A 20,191-nucleotide genomic window follows, 5' to 3' on the forward strand; every position below is an offset into this window, starting at 1 on the left:
CTAACAGCCTGTTAAGCAATTACACGGAGATACTCATATAAGTCAAGCATAAACATAAATCGTTTCCTTAAAAAAATAAAGCAATTTATACGCTTATATATTTTCGAAAAGCAGATAATCATCAGCGATTCTATGGTCGACTCCCCCTAGGGAGTAGACCTAAAGGACGTAAACAACAGGGACGCGCACATAATCGAGAATCTTAAGGTCTGTGGACGAGCTAACTAACTAAGCATTCATTGTTGCTATTGTGCAACGTTTCGGTGAACATTAACGTACGTTCCAACGAGAAAAGCAGCATTCTTCGTGGGGAAAATGAGCAATATTTATATTCAAGAACCACCCACGAATGGAAAGGTTAGCGCCTTTTTCTACAAGCGGTGAACACGCTCAACTGTGATTATCTGAGTATTCCAAAGTGTTACAGTGTGCCCATTATCTCCCCACTAATTCACTTTATTATCTGTTGAAGGTCTTGATGAGGACCACTGCAGGTGACATTGACATCGAGCTGTGGTCCAAGGAAACTCCTAAAGCATGCAGGAACTTTGTGCAACTGTGTCTGGAAGGTGACCATGTCCAAAAGACACAGTTATCTTGGAATAGATGAAGAAATGCATGCAGTATATGTTTGCACTAGTAATGCTTTCTACTCTCCTGATGTCCTAAGGTTACTACGATGGGACCAAGTTCCACAGAGTGGTGCCTGAATTCATCGTCCAGGGTGGGGATCCAACTGGGACCGGGACAGGGGGAGAGTCCATATATGGGAGGACGTTCAAGGTTGGACTGGTGTTTCAAACAGCACACATGAAGCTTTGTTTGCTAAACACAGAGTGTATTGGCTGTAATGTTTGTCCTCACTTCCACCCTCAGGATGAATTTCACTCCAGATTGCGCTTCAACCGGAGAGGCTTAGTTGCCATGGCGAACGCCGGGCCGCATGATAACGGTAGTCAGTTCTTCTTCACACTGGGCCGTGCAGACGAGCTCAATAACAAACACACCATATTCGGCAAGGTGATTGACGCTGAGTTTTACATGCTTGTGCTGGGCACCACATCCGTCCTAAACGAGTGCCCTTTCAGGTGACAGGCGACACTGTGTATAACATGCTCAGGCTGGCAGAGGTGGAGTGTGACGGCGATGAACGGCCATTAAATCCCCACAAGATCAAAAGTACAGAAGTAAGACGTTTTATTGCATATTGGACATCTTGGGATGCTCACCTGGACCGCACGGTGGTCTAGTGGTTAGCATGTTGGCCAACACAGTAACAGTCTGGAGATCGGGAAGACCTGGGTTTGATTCTCCCTTGGGCATTTCTGTGTGGAGTTTGCATGTGTGTGGGTTTTCTCCGGGTACTCCGGTTTCCTCCCACATTCCAAAACATGCATGTTAGGTTAATTGGCGACTCTAAATTGTCCATAGGTATGAATGTGAGTGTGAATGGTTGTTTGTCTATATGTGCCCTGCCATTGGCTGGCGACCAGTTCAGGGTGTACCCCGCCTGTCGCCCGAAGTCAGCTGGGATAGGCTCCAGCATGCCCCCGCGACCCTAAAAGAGGAGAAGCGGTATAGACAATGGATGGATGGATGGGATGCTCACCTGATGGGGTGTATCTTCTTGTTTGCCCTTTTAGGTGTTGCATTCACCTTTTGATGACATTGAACCGCGGGAAACAAAGAAGGGAAAAAAAGAAAAAGATAAGGAAGAAGGGAAGAAGTCGCAGTCAAAAGCCACAAAGTCAGTATTACCAAAGTGTATTTATGTACTCAACTGCAGAGAGGACCAGGCATCTTTGATTATTATTTGTTTGGGGTTTTTCTTTGTAGGAATTTCAGTCTGTTGTCATTTGGGGAGGAGGCCGAAGAGGACGAGGAGATGGTCAACCAAGTTAGTCAGGTAGTAATCCGTCACACAAGCTCCCATGTTTGCGTCAGCGTCTCGCCACCGTCGTGTCTCGTCTCCTTAGAGCCTGAAGGGGAAAAGCAAAAGCAGTCACGACCTCCTGAAGGACGATCCCAGACTGAGCTCCGTTCCGGTTGTGGATAAGTAAGCAAAGTGGCCGAGTGATGAAGACTGAATTCTTCTGCTTTACTGCTTTGATATTGAAACACGTTTCCCTTTAAAAGAGCAGAGAAGGCATCTGGAGATGAATCCCAGGTAAGTCAGGCCTGAAGACACTGAATTGGAGCTCTTGTCTTACGGGTGGATCATGGCCGTGTTCCTCCAGGACGACGAAGGCGAGAAGGCGAGCGAGCTGGTCCGAGCGAAGCTGCAGAAGGGCGCAGACAAAGCGAGGGTGCCTGAGGATGGAGAAGAAAGGGGGAAGAAGAGCAGCCGGAGGTAGCACATCTAAACACTTGTAATACACGGTGATTCCCTTCTGGGGGCGCTGTTGATCTTCGTATTACCACAGCTCCTCCTCCTCCTTCAATTAGACTAAACTTCGAAATAGTTTTTCAGTATTTAGCTGATCATTACCACATTATTTTTAAAACATTTCTACAGCACAATTTAAATTGTAATATTATTATATTAATATGACAAATTAATTGACTAATTAAGATGAGTTGTTTTAAAGGGAATATAATCAAATATAGAAATAATGTACATTATTTTGTAATAAAATGAGTAATAATGATGAAAATATATAGTAAATAGAATGTGAATAAAATAAATCATAATTAAATTAAGTAATAAATCATCCAAAAAAATAAGGCAAGGCAAGGTCCTTTCTAGAGCACAATTCATACAAAAGGTCATTCAAATTGCTTTATAGAAAAGAAGAGTAAAATCACTTCATAAAATCATTCCATAAAAACATCAAATCATGACACAAAATTCCAGAAATCATTCCATAAAATCCAAAAAAGACTAACAATGGAGAGAGCAGATAAAATAGTTTTCGTTGTCATGTGCACAGTTGAGTAGAAGAGTTTGGATTGGATCGGACATTTGAGGTTGCAGAGATGGATTTGAACGTTGCCAAAGTTGAGGATTGTCGCACATCTTCTGGAAGACAGTTCCAGACTTTGGCAGCGTAAAACTGAAATGCAGCCTCGCCGTGTTTAGTCCTGACTCTGGGCACCAGCAGCGGACCTTCTCAGAGCTCGAGATGGTTTATGTGGTTCTACCATGTCAGAGATAAAACACCCTATATGTCCAAAAGCTGTTCATATAACAAACACATAGCAACCAAAAAAAGAGCAGCATAGCACGTTTGTGGAGTGTCCAAGTGCTGATGCTTTTAATGACTGAGCGTGCTGAAGTGGAAGCGGGTGGCAGCGCAGGTGCATGAGAGGCGATAATGTGCGAGGGGTAAAAAAAAACCCTAACAAAAAACACCTGATTGGAGAGAGAGCGGTCGTCTCCTCAACAGGTAGCTTTCAACATGCATCATCAAGCTTGCCCCTCTCATTAGCGCTAATGGGATAAACTGTGTGTGTGTGTGTGTGTGTGTGTGTGTGTGTGTGTGTGTGTGTGTGTGTGTGTGTGTGTGTGTGTGTGTGTGTGTGTGCGTGTGTGTGTGTGTGTGTGTGTGTGTGCGTGCGTGCGCTTGACTGACAGCCAGGCATGGAGCCGACAGAGTGTAGTTTATTAAACACAAGCACAGATTGTTTTGCTACAAGAAGTGTAACCCAACACAGTGGTTTGTCTTGGCAGGCCATCACAGAGCAGGCTGCAAGGTACACTCTTAGTCCTGCACAAAGGGGACGTTGTTGTATGGGGGGGGGGGGTCCTAACACCCCACCATGAACCATCCCTACCCCACTCCTGCCTGGCCAGCGCTTGTGTTCCATCAGGGCTTTCAAGTGTTCTGAATGGGAGGAGGACCAACACCTGTGGAGGGGGGCGCTGTCACAAGTCAGAATAATAGGTACACCTGCACGCATCTAATAAGGTGTGTCCAAAGTAGCTACGTCAGATCCAACCCTATACACACTTTTACACAGCGACATGGCATCCGACAATCTTTATTGTTTTATAGTATTGCATCATCATCCATGCACCCATCCTAAGTGGGTCATCAGACATGCGTGGTCCACACCAGGACTGGATGGCTTCTGTGGACACAAGCCCATACGCTCACACACTGAGGCCTTGCAGAGATTCACAAGTTATTCTGTGTGTGTGTGTGTGTGTGTGTGTGTGCGTGTGGAAAACCACTTGAGATAATCCAGCGCTTGGCTACAGGATTGTGTATGTTTGGAAGCTGCCAGGTTTACAGAACTCAGGGCCCAGTGCAGCACATCGACCCTGCATGGGGCGCTGGCTGGCTGGAAAGGCGTCCAGACAGACGTGCACGTCTGGAACAGTCGAGTTTGGAGTCTCGGAAATGCAGCGAAAGTGCTCAGGTTGTACAATTTGGAATTTGACCAACAATTTCTGGCTTCTAAACTGGAAGCCAGTTTGAACCGTGCACAGTCAGCATATCTCACGAGACCTCCGCAAGGAAGGATGTGAGGAATGTGTGTTTTGCTCTTTCTTTGGCTTTTTCTGGCTGTTTTCTTCCATCGAGGCTGAAGCAAGACTGTTGGCTGTCGACAAGACTTATGTTTTACTATGAACACTGGTTCACCTCCTTTTACGCTTTATAGCATCATTTAGACATCATTTAAATTCATACTTAATAAATCACTAAAAATAATAAGACTATGGAAGAATAATAAAAATAGTACATCATTAAAACATGTATAATAAAAATACCATGGCTAAAAATAATAAATATTAGAAAATAATTTTAAAATAATGTATTTCATGAACAATGAATTCATTTTTTTAATCAAATTAATTTTAAAAGGTGCTGCAGGCTGAAAATGGCCACCGGCCACACTTGGGACACCCCTGCTTGCTAATGAATGGGACATGTGGGCCACGTCTGTGATGAAAGGCAACTTAGCATTGCACTTTAGTTGTTTGTCATTCAAGTTCAGACATTTTTATTTGCTCTTAACAGGGCTGACCTTATTTTTACACTTGAACAACAGTTACGAATGTGTTGCCTTATACACGTTGTATAAGGTAGGCTTGTGAAGGATGAACGCACCGGTATTGCAAAACTAGCAAGCAAGCGCTTGACAGTGCATGTCTATCTACAGTAAGTCTATCCCGACTATACGGGTATAAAAGGAGCGCCATAGCTAACTGTTTAGCATTTGCTATCAGATGTTTTGCATTCTCCAAGATGCTTTGATGTCTGGCGTCATAGCGACCAGAGCGTTTTTGGGGTGTGGGGTGTGGGGGGGTCCTTGCGAGACAGACGGTGTTGTAAAAGCCGGGACCCTTGGTGGGTTGTGTGCGTCGGTCTGGATCGCTGTGCAGAGTCATGCAAATTCCTGCGTTGAGGTTTGGATTCCTGGCCTCTGCAGCACACAGTTCTGCTTGGCCCCGGCCCAAGCCGCAGAGTGCCCCCCCCCCCCCCCCCCCCCCCCCCCCAATCACCACCACCCCCTTCCAAGGCGAGTTCACCCGGCCGTCTTGTTATTCCAGCACAGTGGTCCGCATCACTTAGAGGCATCCTTGTGGTAGCACCAAGGTGTTCAATGAACTTTTTGGAATATACCTTTAACTCTTTATGTCTCACTCCAAGGTTGTAAAGCCAGAATTTGTAGAAGTCCAAAAAGGACAAGTAGGCCCATGCTGATGTATTTCAGAGTTTTTTGAGGAGGCAAACAGTCATCACATGGCTATTTTAAGGCATTGTCAAATTCCTGTGTCAGCCTCAGACTCCTGCCAGACACCCGAGTCTTCTGGAGCTTCTGAATCACGAGAGACTCGTTGGGCCGCTGCCAGTCACCTCATATGCTTTCTTGATGAAAAGTGAATCATCCGCAGCTCTTTTTAGGTTTCACTCCTTTTTCGTTTGACCAAGAGAAGGACAGCAGCTGGCCTGCCACAGCTGCACAGCCTCTCCTAAACTTTTATATGATCTCCCTTTAGGGACGCTTCTATGGCTGTCTGGTCTTCATGGACCATCACCTTCTCTGACCACTGGAGGCTTCTCCTGGTATATGACCCAGCAAGCTTCAGGCCTTCATTTATCATCTCACATACACTTGTACCCAAAATGATACATACAGTAGCAAGGACACATTTGGACTTACTCATTGCAGGCTTATATTAATCCATTATTCTATTATGCTTTGAAATGGTGAAGAAATTGCATTTAAATGGAATTGATGACAAATATATGATGACTTATGAAGTTTATTTATTTATTTTTACAGCTAATCAATTGACTTACCTTTTCATATTTATTATTCTACAAATCACATTTTAAATACTGATGTCCTTATTTATATATAAAAGATAGGCATAAAAGATATGATCAATTGATTAAAGTGGTTAGACTTGATGTTGATTGGGCTATAGGAATAGAGTTCAGCTGTGGGGGTAAAATTTTTATTATACTAAACGTATACACACCCTATGAAAGTCCCCACAATGAGTATGAATACCTTTATAGGTTGGCCTATGTTTTATCATATGTTCAGGACAACCCTTCTACTTGTTTCTTCATCGTGAGTGACATGAATGCTGATGTGTCAGATTCAAAATCTGCATTTGCTGATCATTTAAAGCGATTCTGTTCCAATAATGGGTTGACTCTGTCCAGTGAAGTACTCTTGCCACTGGATAGCTACACTTACATTAGTGAAGCATGGCACTCATCATGGTTAGACCACTGCATCTGCACTGAAGATGCACATGACTCTATAGAGGCCTTCAGGATCAATTATGAGTTCGCAACATCTGATCATGTACCATTTTCTTTATCCATAAATATGGGCAATTTGCCAGCCCTCTTGCCTGTGAGTGACAACTCAGAAGAAGGGAAAATAAATTGGGCCAATTTGACCGAGCAAGATTTTCATCTTTACAGTACCCAGTCTGATATTTTACTGAGTAAAATTGAATTGTCAAAAAGTACAGTTACATGTCGTGATATGAATTGTAAGAATGTGCAACATGGCCTACCTAGAGTTGTGCTCCCTGTATGAGAAAATTGTAGAATCCCTTATTATCTCAAGCAAGTCTGTCAATGGAACAAAAAAAATATAAAGCCAGGCCAGGCTGGAATGAATATGCAGAAGAGCTTCATGCTGAGGCCAGAAGAGCTTTTAAACTGTGGGTTGAAGCAGGAAAACCTAAACATGGTCCCTTATCTGACTATAAGAAACAGGCAAATGCAAATTTTAAATATATCCTACGATTTATTAAGAGGAATGAAAATACATTGAGATCAGACTCACTTGCAGAAAAATGACAAAACAATAGTCCTATTGAATTTTGGAAAGAAATCAAAAGATTGAACACTTTTAAAACGTCTTTGCCAACAAATATTGATGGGGCAAACGGACCACATGAAATTACTCAGTTATGGCAGAAACATTACTATGAGCCCAATACTACCATTTTTGTTTGCTTTACTGACACCTCAAAGGCTTTTGACCATATAAATCATGAAAGGTTATTTCACAAATTGTATAATAGAGGTGTCCCAAAATATTGAATAAGAATGTTAGTGTTTTGGTCTGCTCAGCAGTCTATGTTTGTTAAATGGGGAAACTCTGCATCATCTCCCTTTCATGTTGGGAATGGGGTGCGACAAGGCAGGATTTTGTCTCCCTGTTTTTTGAACACGGATATGGATGATCTATCTAAGCTGCTGAATGAATGTAGGACTGGCTGTCGGGTTGGTGATACTCCCACAAACCACCTGATGTATGCTGACCATCTGGTGATCTTCGTTCCATACAGTGCTGGTCTACAGCAGTGGTTAAGGGTTTGTTCACAGTATGGCCTAGACTTTCATATTAAATATAATTCAGAAAAGAGCAATATTATGATTGTCAGGAGTAACAAGGACATGAAATTAACTTTCCCTGACTTCTCACTGGCAGATAACATCCTAAAAGTCTATGATGAGGTGAAATATTTGGGTCATTACAAATCCACTGACCTGACAGATGATAGAGACATTTATAGACAATGTTGTATGCAATATGCACAAACTAATATGCTTGTTCGTAAGTTTTCTATGTGCTCAGTATCTGTTAAAACTGCACTTTTTAAAGCATATTGTACTCCTATGTATACTGCCCACTTGTGGCAGCATTATAAAAAAAGCAGTATACATAAGCTTCAGGTGGCATACAAGGATGGCATGAGGATGCTGCTTAAGGTGCCCCGCTGGACTAGTGCCAGTCAAATGTTTGTCCAGGCTGCTGTACCAACTTGTGCTGCTGTGTTACGGAACCTCATGTACAGATGTATGTGTAGGCTAACATCCTCTGCAAACAGCATCATAAGTGTACTGACCAACCCTGAACAAAGCTCAGTCAGGTTCTTTTCTAGTTTGTAGAAAAACACTGGCGCCTTAATCTATATAGCAAGAGATAGCCATTTTTAATTGTGTGGATTTTTTTGTTTGTTTGTTTTTGTTTTATATACTGTATATTGTTCTATGGACCATGCATATGTCTGAAATAAAGTTGATGATGATGATGATGAAACATTTTGAAACACAGTAAAACATTCAAACACAGTAAAACATTCAAACACAGTAAAACATACATGTATTCAAACATAGTGAAACACAGTAAAACATATTCAAACACAGTAAAACATTCAAACAGAGTAAAACTTATTCAAACGTATTGAAACACAGTAAAACTTATTCAAACATAGTAAAACATAGTGAAACATATTGAAACATAGTAAAACATATTGAAACACAGTAAAACATTGAAGCAGTAAAACATATTCAAACATAATAAGACATATTCAAACACAGTAAAACATATTGAAACACAGTAAAACATATTGAAACACAAGGAAAAGGCTTCATGAGACTTCATCCGTACTTCTGTGAAGAATGTGTCGGACATTTCGCTCCTCATCCGAAGAGCTTTGTCAGCGAACTAACAAGTGCTGGTAGCCTAGGCCTTAAATACAGTAAGAGTGGGCGGAATTGGTGTGGCAATGCCCTCCTCCTATTGGTTCCTTACACTAAGCCTGGGCGGAGTAGTGGTATAATCCTCTCCTCCCATTAGCACCTCCGATCAAAGGGAAGTGTAGCTCCCTGTAGTTGGGTATGAACGACTCTGATACTGGCTCGTTAGCATCTATTGTTCTGGCTCGGCCCTGGCTTCACCTCATTTGCAAGACTAAGAGCTGTGGGTTTTGGTCTCAGTAACCTGCTGAACACAGGGTCCAAATTAAACCTCAAACCACCATTCCGATTCAATGATGGGTTCTGTTGTTTGACAAAAATAGCTTCCTTTACTCCTCTTTCAAACCATCTGTTTTCTTTGGCCAAAATCTTTACCTCGCTGTCCTGAAAAGAGTGATTGGTAGCTTTAAGGTGTAGATGTACTGCTGATTGAGGACCACTAGAATTGTCCCTGCGATGTTGATAAAGCCTTTTTTGGAGCATTTGCTTAGTTTCCCCAATGTAGTGCTCTTTGCATTCCTCATCTTTACAGTGGATGGAATAGACCACATTGCTCTGTTTTTGGTTTGGAGCCTTGTCTTTAGGATGCACTCATTTTTGTCTCAGGGTATTTACTGGTTTAAAATAGGTTGGAATTTTGTGTTGCCATAAGATCCTCTGGAGTTTTTCGGAGACCCCCGCTACATAAGGGACTACCACTCCTCTCCTTTTTGCTTCTGTGTGCTTTTGGGTTTCTTTCCCTACTCTCTTCTTTTGACATTTGTTAAAAGCCCACCGTGGGTACCATCGCACAAAACGTTGGGCTTCTGGACATGCTGAAGGAAGGTAGAGGTTGCAGCTGTAATCTTTGGTTGAAGGAGGATGACGAGGAGGATTAAAATATGACGGCAGGAGGAATATGTTTTAAAAAGGATACAAAAACGTCACAGCTGAATGGCGTCAGGACGAAGAGGCCCGTCAGAGGAGTGAAATATGCGCGAGTCACTTTGTCATTTCTTGTGTCCAACCGAGTAGGTTGATCATTAAAATTCAAATATTTTATTTGAACTTTATCTATAGGCAGTATATATATATATATATATATATATATATATATATATATATATACAGTGTGTGTGTGTGTGTGTGTATATATATATATATATATCACCATACAATATACAGTATTTTCTTATATGCTAAGTTTTTATTGTATTTTATGAACCAATATTTTATTAGTACATATTCTAATAGAATTTATAACTTGTTTAGTCTTGTTGGGGGGAAAAGTGAAAGGAAAAGGAAAGCTGGACAAAAAAATCTATATTGTACTGTGTAAGTATACACACACAGTGTGTGCATGTACTTGTATACTGTGTGTGTGTGTGTGTGTGTGTGTGTGTGTGTGTGTGTGTGTGTGTGTGTGTATACACATATATATGTATATATAGCTGATCAGGTTAAGAGTAGACCGGCCAATGACTTGCGAACAGTTGGGGCGTGCACGCAGGCCTGAAACATTTCTACGTAGTGGAGTTGCAGCACACAATGTGGCTGACTTACACCAGGAATGGGACGTCCCGAGGACATTAAGGTCAGAGTGGAGAAGCAGACGTCAGGAAGAAAGGCTGTCATTGTTTAGTCTGGAGATGCTTCACATGTTTCTCCTCCAGGGGCCCAGATGCCGCAGCTTACCTGAGCTTTTTGGTCGTGCAGAAGAGAAGGTGCAGGTGTCAGGCTCTCCAGGAAGACAAATACCATCAGGCCTCAGCAGAACACCTGCAACCGGGCGGGCCGCACGACCATGCGTCATGCCAGGCAGACAGGAATCCACGTCCCTTCTGGACTTTGCAGGAGTCCGGCTTTCGGGCCGCCTGCCAAGTGGCTCGGCCGTGTGGGTAACAGAGGCCTGATGGATTCCCCCACCTTGCTTGGGCTGGAACACGGGAGAGTGTAAACAAGTTTTACTAGCATCCATACTGAGGTGTCAAGAGTTTAAAGATGCATCCAAACACTGGTCTTCTGTGCATGGATGATCACACGGGCTCCATAATCAATCACAATCATGCTGATACAGTATACAGTATATGTATAGCATGCTGGTCCCATAGCAAGTGAAGCAGGACAGGCAAGGGTTCACACTCTATTAGCATTTTTGCAGTCAGCCAGCCAGGACAGAGACTCAGTCCAAAGTTTGGAGACACTTCCCAAGCTTCTGACGGGTCGTGTGTGTCGTATGTTGTCCCTGCCTGGTCAGTTCCTGTCAAGATTCCCACTCGGGGAACCCATCCTGAAGCTTTCCTCGGTTGCAGCGTTTGTCCTTTAACGCAAGCTCAGAATGCAAATTGGAGTTTGTTTGTGTGGTTAACATTTTGGACATGTTTCTCCCTCCGCAGTGAAGAGTTGCGCAAAGAAGTCCGCCAGTTGAAGAAGGAGCTGAAGGCTTTAAAGCAAAGAGAAGATGGATCCAAGCCTGCTGTGGAGGAAGTCAAGGAGGGTATGTGGGCTGCTCTTTGGGTCTTTTATTGTTTTTTTGTAATTAAGTGGCTAATGCAAGGCGTATTTTAATGCTCTTTCAAAACCACACGATGGGGATGCACTTTTTTCTTTTTTTATTAGGTTCAAGGCCTGGTGGTGCCATCAATTAGATGAAAAACGGCCCTAAAATGTCGTGGGTATAAATAGCCACAACACAAAAAAAAGCCCATTTGTATTTCATTCACTATTAATATCGTTAAATATGTGCATTAACTGCTGACTTGAAACAATACATGTGAGGAGTCTCTGCAAGCATACTCAGTGGGAGGGAGTTCCACAACCTGGCTGGAAAGATGACACTGGGTGTCGGACTTGGGAATATTGGTTACGTATGCAGAAGATTGAGTTCTCAGAATCAGAATCAGCCTTTACTCGCCACTTACACAGAGGTACAAGCGGAATTGTGCCATCATCCGCTATGCATGCTTTGTTGCTTCCTCAGGCAGGATTGGAGCTACAGTATTTCAATGGAGGGTTTCATGAAGAAAGGGATGCGACTCTCCTCCCGTGTTCGAGTGGTTCCTCGATTTTTAGTAATGGGAGGGCTTTCCTCTGCAGCCTGCCAAGAGTGTATAACTGCTGTGGCGCCTGCTCCACTCCAAATAGGAGAAGCATACTCCATAAGTGGTCATATGTGTGCCCTGTAGATGGTGATTTGTGTTCTCAGAGGGAGGAGGTTTTTGGTACATCCCAGGATGAATATGTTCTACTTCTTAGCATATCTTGACCAAACATCAGAGTGGCAAAGTTGCATCCTTTGTTTCAGTATGTGGTCCTCACTGCTTTAAGGCCTTGCTGGGTTTACTGCTGCGCCAGGAGCAGAAATCCACGACAGTGAATTGTTCCATGACATGGGCCTGTGGCCACAGCAGGCAAGATGGATGCTTGCAAGACAACTTTAAACTCTCTCTGCTAGCCAACGCTTGTTTTATCTCACAAGCGCCGCTGCGCTGCAGAGCACGCTTGCACGTTAGCGTGGACACGCTCGTCCCTCCGAGCTTTAAATCTCAGATTCTCCATTCTCGTTCACTTCAAGTGACCTGGCAAGTTTTGCAGGGTGGGAGTGGGCTGGGGTGGACTGCAGCAAATCATGGCTTGGTTATTTTCTCACGTCATTGACAAATGATTTCTGTCTTTGAAACATCAAAAGTTAAAAATGTTTCTTGGAGATTATTTCTTCCAGACCAGATTTTGAAGTGAAGCAGCAAAACCAAGCAAACAAGAGCGTGGAACCAAAGGAATGTCATATTTTTGTGAATCTCCAGACTGGGGCAGGGCCAGATATCATCCAGGCTCGGATGGAAGCTTGGGACCATATCTTCCACTTTGCACCTATGCCATTAAATAAATAAGGAAACCTGATGCTAAGGAAGTTAGCATTTCCTTAGTGGTAGTTGGTAACCACAAGTAGGCTTTGGTCCATTCTCAAATAGTGGAGGGGGCGCATCACTTTGTCCTGGAGTGTTTGTTATGTCATCAGTAGTGTTTATGCACACTGTTGCAGGCCGAGCCTGGCCCTTTAAGAAGAATTGCATTGTGGGAAGTGTTGTAGTCTGTCAACCACTGAGCTCCTGGACAGTCTGAGGAGCAACCTGGCGGTGCCGGATGGACCTAAACATAATGTCCCAGAGGTGTTCTATTGGGTTTCGGTCAGGTGAACGTGGGGACCAGTCAATGGTATCAATTCCTTCATCCTCCAGGAACTACCTGCATACACTAGCCACATGAGGTCGGGCATTGTCGTGGACCAGGAGGAACCCAGGTCCCACTGCACCAGCGTAGGTTCTGACAATGGGTCCAAGGATTTCATCCCGATACCTAATAGCAGTCAGGGTGCCATTATCTAACCTGTAGAGGTCTGTGCATCCTTCCAGGGATATGCCTCCCCAAACCATCACTGACCCACCACCAAACCGGTCATGCTGAATGATGTTGCAGGCAGCATAACGTTCTCCACGGCATCTCCACACCCTTTCACGTCTGTCGCATGTGCTCAGGTTGAACTTGCTCATGGATGCCCTGGTCCAGATCTGGGAGGAGATCCCCCAGGACACCATCCGTAGTCTCATTAGGAGCATGCCCCCACGTTGTCAGGCATGCGTACAAGCACGTGGGGGCCACACAAACTACTGAGAATCATTTTGAGTTGCTACAATGACATTTTAGCTAAATGGACCAGTGTGCTGCATCATTTTTTCACTTTCATTTTTGGGGTGTCTTTGATTTCCCCCCTCTATAGGGTGATCATTTTCATTTCTATCAAATGATGTGGCATCATTTTGTTACTAATACATCACCCACTTATTATCAGGAAACATATTCAACATCATTTTTCCCCCAGTTTAGATCTGATGTGTTTTTGAAGTGTTCCTTTAATTTTTTTGAGCAGTATATATATACTGTATATACACACTAGGTCCCCAACTTACGAACACCCGATTAGCGAACATTCGTGGATGCGAACACAAGCCGACTGGTCTATTGTACTGCTACTGTACATGCTTGACCAGTAGAGGGCACTGTGACACTGCTAATGCACCTTAGAGCTAATGGGACCAACAGAGGAAGAGTTAGACGCTGGGGAGATACAGTGTAAAGCTAAGTGGAAAGATAAATTGTACAACCTGGACAGAGCGTGTGATTAAAGTTGATGAAGAGTTAATAGGCCTGCTTAATTCTACACCACCCACAGAACACTACCTCTTTTAGAAGAGTCTAACCACCACCACCATTTGTCCTTTTTTTCAATATCTCCTCCTCCTCCTCCACAACGACGTATGCTCGACCACTCCTCTTCAAAGGTAAATAACATTTATCATTACGTATTATTATATCACTTTTATTATTGTTTTTTTCATTAATGATCCTGGTTTAATATTACTACTGCATCCAAACTCATATTTACATACATACACATATACTGTATATGTATACACGTACATGTAGTACCTATATCATTGGTGATAACATACATACACATATACTGTATATGTATACACGTACATGTAGTACCTATATCATTGGTGATAACATACATACACATGTACTGTATATGTATACACGTACATGTAGTACCTATATCATTGGTGATAACATACATACACATATACTGTATATGTATACACGTACATGTAGTACCTATATCATTGGTGATAACATACATACACATATACTGTATATGTATACACGTACATGTAGTACCTATATCATTGCTAATATTACCTTTTACCCTACTTAAGAACAATTCCACTTTACTGTAGAACGGTCGTCTGGAACCAATTGTGTTCGTTAGTTGTGGACTTAGTGTACTTGAACTTTGACATTGTTTCAAGTGTGAGAAAATGTTCATACCTGTCTGAGAAAAGTGTCTAAAGGGTGTGGCGAGGTGAGGCTTTTACAGCCTTAAAACATACAGTATATCATCTTTGTAAACTAATACAGTTGGCTACTTCACAAATTTCACTTATTGCGGGCTATTTTGGGAACCTATGGTTGGTGATAAGAGAAGGAACACTGTATTTATATTTAATTCTTATTAGTGTCATAATGGTTGGGCCTCAAAGCATAAACCATCCAAAATGATTTCTTGATTGATGATTGGCAGCAAGGTTGCGTCAGAGATGGGCGCCCTTAAAAAGCTGCAGAGGTGGGCGCGGGGAGAGTGTCCTATGAAGACTACAACACCGACTTCGTGATTTGTTTCCCCGACGGATCCCAGGTGACAGGAGAGGGGAGGAATGTAGCGAGAAAGCTAAAGATAGTGGTTTGGGACAACAGCTGGAGAGGCTGATGTGTGCTCGCTGGGCACGGCCCGGGGGCATCATCGTTCAGCATCCAGCATCGTGTCTGATGGAAGGCGATCACTTGCCACACGTATAAATCAGGAAGCCCAAGAAGCTTGCACCCCCTCGAGCAGCGTCCATGTTAGCGAGAGCCAGGGTTGAGTGATGATGGAGATGTTTTGTCATCTCTGTGATTAAGTCCCTGGTCACCTCCTCAGGATCGTTGTAGCTTGAGGTCACAGGTCATGCACTCTGGTTTGCTGCAACTTTGGACGACCCATCACTCTTTCCAGTGGCTTTGCACAGTTCTTGTTCAAGGGCACCTCGGCAATGAAGCGGAAGCTTCAGAAAGCATGTCTGTCTTGTCTGGGTCAGTTCCGATGTCAAAGCGACGTCCTTACAGACTGAGCTTCTGTTGTGCAAGGCAGGTAGATGGGCACCTTGAAGTCTCCAAGCCGACATGGAGCCTCAGTGTTGTTTCTGCTAGCTCATTTGTTTGGAGCAGCTGAAGGTTTGCGGGGTGACAAACTGCTGGGCCATTAGGCGGCACCTCAGGCCAACAGACTTTGCTACTTGGTGACTTCACGACCGGTGAGTCTGTTCACCAGACATCCATTGGAAAACTACACTCAGCATTGGCGGGAAATGAATTGTGTGTTTACATGTTCTTCTTGTTCTCCACTGGACCTGCAGACAGTCCACGACTTTGTAGCCAACTTCACATTCCCACCCAGTGGCTTGGTTTGGTGCTGAGCAGGATGAACAGTAGAAGAGATGTGAATAGGATCATCAGTCTCTTGGAGTGCGCAACCAGCAGAGGCGCTGCTGATTGCGTCCATCCATTTTCTTCCACTTATGCGGGCCGGGTCACAGGAGAAGCAGTCTCAGTAGTCTCAGTAGGGAAGTCTAGACTTCCCGGTCTCCGACCACCTCTTCCAGTTCCACCAGGCCAGCTGTGAGACGCTATTATATTATACTGTAGCTAAAGTGCTAACATTACACAACAGTAACATCATGCTAGGCTAGCCTGTTTGCTAAAGAAAAAAGAAAGACTCCAACTTCCAGCTCCCACCTGTGGATCTGACTGTTGGATAGTTGGTAGAGGACCAGGCTGCATTTTAAGATGTGTAGTGAAGCTTACCTTTTTTCAGAACATAAACAGCCCTAGGGAGACGTTACCGTTAGAACGTCACTTTTGCAGAACACAGTGGACCCTCTGTTTGCTTCCGCCCCGGTTGGCGTATGTTTTCCAGTTAGCATACAATACAGCACATGTTTTGTTGTGTTAATACACTGCATGAGTAAAGCATGAGTCTTGATGCATTTTTATCGCAAAACGTCTTCAGCTTAGCTTCTAACAAAGAAGCTACCTTGCTAACAAAATGGCGGCTGGACGTGGAAGTCAGCTACAGTACGTAGCCCGTCTATGACGTCCTCAGTGACTTCAATTCAATAGTCAATAGGCTCCATTTTGGGTTATTTTAGAAATAAGTCATGGCAAAACAGGAAGGTGTTGTCCGTGTGGTGTCTTGCTATGTCTTTGGGAACACTCACATCAACAATCACGTCTTCCGTGAAGGTCAATGTAGCCTTCAATGGTCGTTTATCCTTTATCATTTCTATGCATTTACACATGCGTGTACAATCATAAAAGCATGTTTTGCCTGAACACTTTCAGCTTTCTGGAAGGGATGAATTGGATTGACATGATTTCTTATGGTTCAGTTAGCGTCCGTTTGGGTTAGAGTCGGACCTTCTGGAAGGAATGAATGACACTCACGAAGGTTCCACTGTACAGTCATCCCTCACAGTATGGTGGTTCGGTGATCACTCCCTCGTGGTTTTTCATAAATGATGTGTGTTTGGTGGTAGACTACGGTCTATTATTAGCCAAAGCATTTGGAAATCCAAGTGATATGTAGCATTGTGGTCACTAGGTGGCAGTAATGACACATTAGCTTACATGACATTACCTTAATGCTGCCTGAAGTCAGCCATGGCATGTCCCACATGATACACAGAAAAGCACCTCTCCTCCCATTCCGTGTGGAAGCGGTAAGTTCTTGGCTTCTTAAGTTTCAAAGAAATAAATTCAAGGCTAGCTGGTTAGCTCACTAGCCTGCTGTGCGGGTGTAAAGGTGACTGTAGGGGTGTTATTTCATGTCTACAGGGCTCTAATCATGTTAAAAAGGATATTTAGAAAGATGTAAACAGGTTTTCTATGCTCTAACTATGACAATATTGCATTGATTAGCATTGAATCCCACATTGCAGAAATCAATGTAACGTGGTCGGGTGTGGAGCCTGTGAGCTGCCGTAAAGGAGGGATGACTGACGTGTCTTTTTAAGAGAGTGAGGCATGCATGCAGCGGCTGCTTCCTGCAATGTAAGCCAAGTGTGGAGGAAGATGAAGTGAGAGGTTACTCTGTTGAGGCCCAAGCCCACTACATCTTCATCTCAGGCACGGCTTTGGCAAGCGCCAGTGGATTCCCGCAGAGCGATGTCAATCCCAGATGAGACCACTTCCACCCGCGCCGCTTCTCCTATGATGGCTGCCACAGATCAGCAAGATGGCGGTCCTCCTTTTATCTTTGCCGTCTGATGGTGATGCCGGACATGTCTGGCTGAGCTCATCTGTCAAAGCGCTGGAGAACTTCACGGTGCCGCAGTTCAGTGTTTCATTGTGATATGCTGAGTCATGACTGAGTGGATCTCTCAGCTAATAAAGATAACCAAAGCAGATTTGCTGCTGACATGCTTCGCACCGTAGTCTTGATGTGTCTCCTGTTTCCTCCAGAGGTGAAAAAGCCCACCAGCGAGGCCGTGGCTGAGTATCTGGAGGAGAGGAAAAAGTACGAGGAGCGGAGGAAAGGCAAGAAGAAGAAAGGCTCGGGGAGAGAAGAGCAGGTAAAGAAGTCTTCATCTTCTACCGCCGCTTATGCACTTCTGTGTCAGGAGAGCTTTGATACGAACGTAAGTGGCTGGAAGGACCAGCGGGTCGTGAGGTTCAACAATTCTAGTCTTTGCTTCTTCGCCAGACGATGGATCTGCTCAACCGCTTTAAGTCGAAGTTGTCGTCGGCTATCAACGATGCTCCCGAGGTGGAGGACGACGAGGAGGAGTTGGCCGAGGACGATGACAAAGGCTGGTAGGTGACGGAGCGACTAACATTCCATGAACGTCTCGCAGCAAACCCTCACGGCTTCTCTAGTGGGGGCTCATTACCTGCACCTGCCGTCTTTCCAGAGACTAGCGTTGCCTCCGTTCACGTTACGTCTGCGGCTAAATGTGTGCCAAAGTTCAGGGGTACGTACAGTACGTACGCGCCTCCAGGAAATGGATCCTGACGCTGCATTCTGCTCTCATATTCTGGTTTTCAGCACAGATCTGAAAGTGTGCAGCGCCGGCCAGTCCAGTTTGAAATGAATACCATGTGTGGGAGCCCGAGATTTACAATAACACAATCTGTTGTTGCCATTAGTCTCCAGGAGTGTGTGTGAGTGCAAGGGGGGGGGACTCGGTTGGCGCTGGCAGCCTCTCCCACCAGGTAGGTGAAGAGGGGGCAGACGAGGAAGGAGTAGTGGGGGCTCCTAAAAAAACAGCAGTGGGAAGTGTGTGCCACTCCGTGTGGGTTACAACAGGTCAGACACTGGAAGTCAAGTCTGGGCCACAGGAGGTAAACTATTCCATCTGTGTCTGTGCCCCCCCAACACGCTCACCCCGAAAGCCCCGCCTCTGCTGTAGCTCCACCCACTCTGAGTGAGGAAAGGCTAAGAAAATCAACACGGAGAAGGCTTGTGTAGCTTTGCATGGCAGCCCGCCTGTGACGTTGAATATATTCCTAGTTGGCTAACGCAGCCCAGACAGCCACCAGCCAATGAGCATCAGACATTTTTATGCATATTTCGCCATTAAAGATGTTAACAACTGCAACGTGGATGCCAGTAATTCTGGCACAAATAATTTGCTGCCTAAACGGGCGGCAGTAGAAGGAAAGTATATTCTGTAGCATTTCCAACTTCATCATTCTTAGCTACATGCTAAAGTAACAGCTAAAGTGGTTGCTCGAAGCTATGTGCTAAACCAGGGGTCACCAACGTGGTGCCCGCGGGCACCAGGTAGCCCCCACGACCACATGAGGTGCCCGCAAGCCTGCTTTTCATTCAGGTTTTCAGTTAATAATGAAAGAACAGTAGAAAGAAATGCATTGTGAAATACAACATGTGAGTTGTGGACACCAGCATTTTGTTCATGTTCTGGTAAAACAAGCATATTCGCTTTGTTTGGGTTTAAAATAAGCTCCGAAAATAAATGTTACAAAAATGAGTAGCTCTTGGCCATTTTCATTTTGTAAAAGTAGCTCTCACAAGGAAAAACGTTGGTGACCCCTGTGCCAAAGTATGCTAAAGTAGCAGCTAAAGTGGTTACTGTAAGCTACATGCTAATGTAGCAGCTATATGAGGAGAGGAATGGATTCAGTGGAATTAACAGTTTTCTGTTATTGGAGCAAACACTCTGGATTTGTGAAATCCAATTGCCACCACCGCTGCTGCCACCCTTTAACCGCCCCACCTCTGACCATCCCGTCCAGGCTGGGCCATGTTCTGCAGTGTGACGAGCAGACCCACAAAGTCAAAGACGCCAACATGCAGGACGAGGACACCTTCGAGATCTACGACCCCCGCAACCCCGTCAACAAGCGGCGGCGGGAGGAGAGCAAGAAGATCATGAAGGAGAAGAAGGCCAAGAGGTGAGGATGTGGCGGGTTGGGGTCCAGGGCTGGAAGCCAGATCCCATGGCTCACATGTCAGGATTTAGGATGCGGACTGTCATGGTGATGGCGGGAGGTTTTGAACAGCTGTTGTTGGTCGTCATGTGATGATGTTGGTGAGCAACCTGTGACAAATAAACACGCCTGCTAACCAGCGA

At 44.4% G+C, this 20,191-nt stretch overlaps 1 protein-coding gene across 3 annotated transcripts; it reads left to right on the plus strand.

Annotated features, from left to right (window-relative positions):
• On the plus strand, positions 1 to 20,191 carry cwc27 (CWC27 spliceosome associated cyclophilin). Of its 3 annotated transcripts, none has more exons than XM_054757897.1 (14): positions 5 to 396; positions 473 to 569; positions 671 to 783; positions 877 to 1,020; positions 1,089 to 1,187; positions 1,644 to 1,747; positions 1,837 to 1,906; positions 1,977 to 2,056; positions 2,137 to 2,167; positions 2,238 to 2,350; positions 11,339 to 11,439; positions 18,060 to 18,169; positions 18,301 to 18,410; positions 19,854 to 20,191. In XM_054757897.1, exons 2-14 carry the CDS (start codon positions 479 to 481, stop codon positions 20,014 to 20,016), a joined length of 1,329 nt encoding a protein of 442 aa, XP_054613872.1. In that variant the 5' UTR covers positions 5 to 396; positions 473 to 478; the 3' UTR covers positions 20,017 to 20,191. The 3 variants fall into 3 exon arrangements, with proteins under 3 accessions (XP_054613873.1, XP_054613872.1, XP_054613871.1); XM_054757896.1 differs by having other exon boundaries at positions 13 to 357; XM_054757898.1 differs by lacking the exons at positions 877 to 1,020; positions 1,089 to 1,187 and having other exon boundaries at positions 1 to 357.

The sequence above is a fragment of the Dunckerocampus dactyliophorus genome, chromosome 17 (genome assembly GCF_027744805.1).
Source record: "Dunckerocampus dactyliophorus isolate RoL2022-P2 chromosome 17, RoL_Ddac_1.1, whole genome shotgun sequence".
Classification (NCBI taxonomy): Eukaryota; Metazoa; Chordata; class Actinopteri; order Syngnathiformes; family Syngnathidae; genus Dunckerocampus; species Dunckerocampus dactyliophorus.

Coding starts and splice junctions, on each gene's coding strand:
- cwc27 (XM_054757896.1), top strand. CDS start 316: ATGAGCAATATTTATATTCAAGAACCACCCACGAATGGAAAG. Junction 1,021..1,088: donor AACACACCATATTCGGCAAG/GTGATTGACGCT, acceptor GTGCCCTTTCAG/GTGACAGGCGACACTGTGTA. Junction 18,411..19,853: donor GAGGACGATGACAAAGGCTG/GTAGGTGACGGA, acceptor CATCCCGTCCAG/GCTGGGCCATGTTCTGCAGT.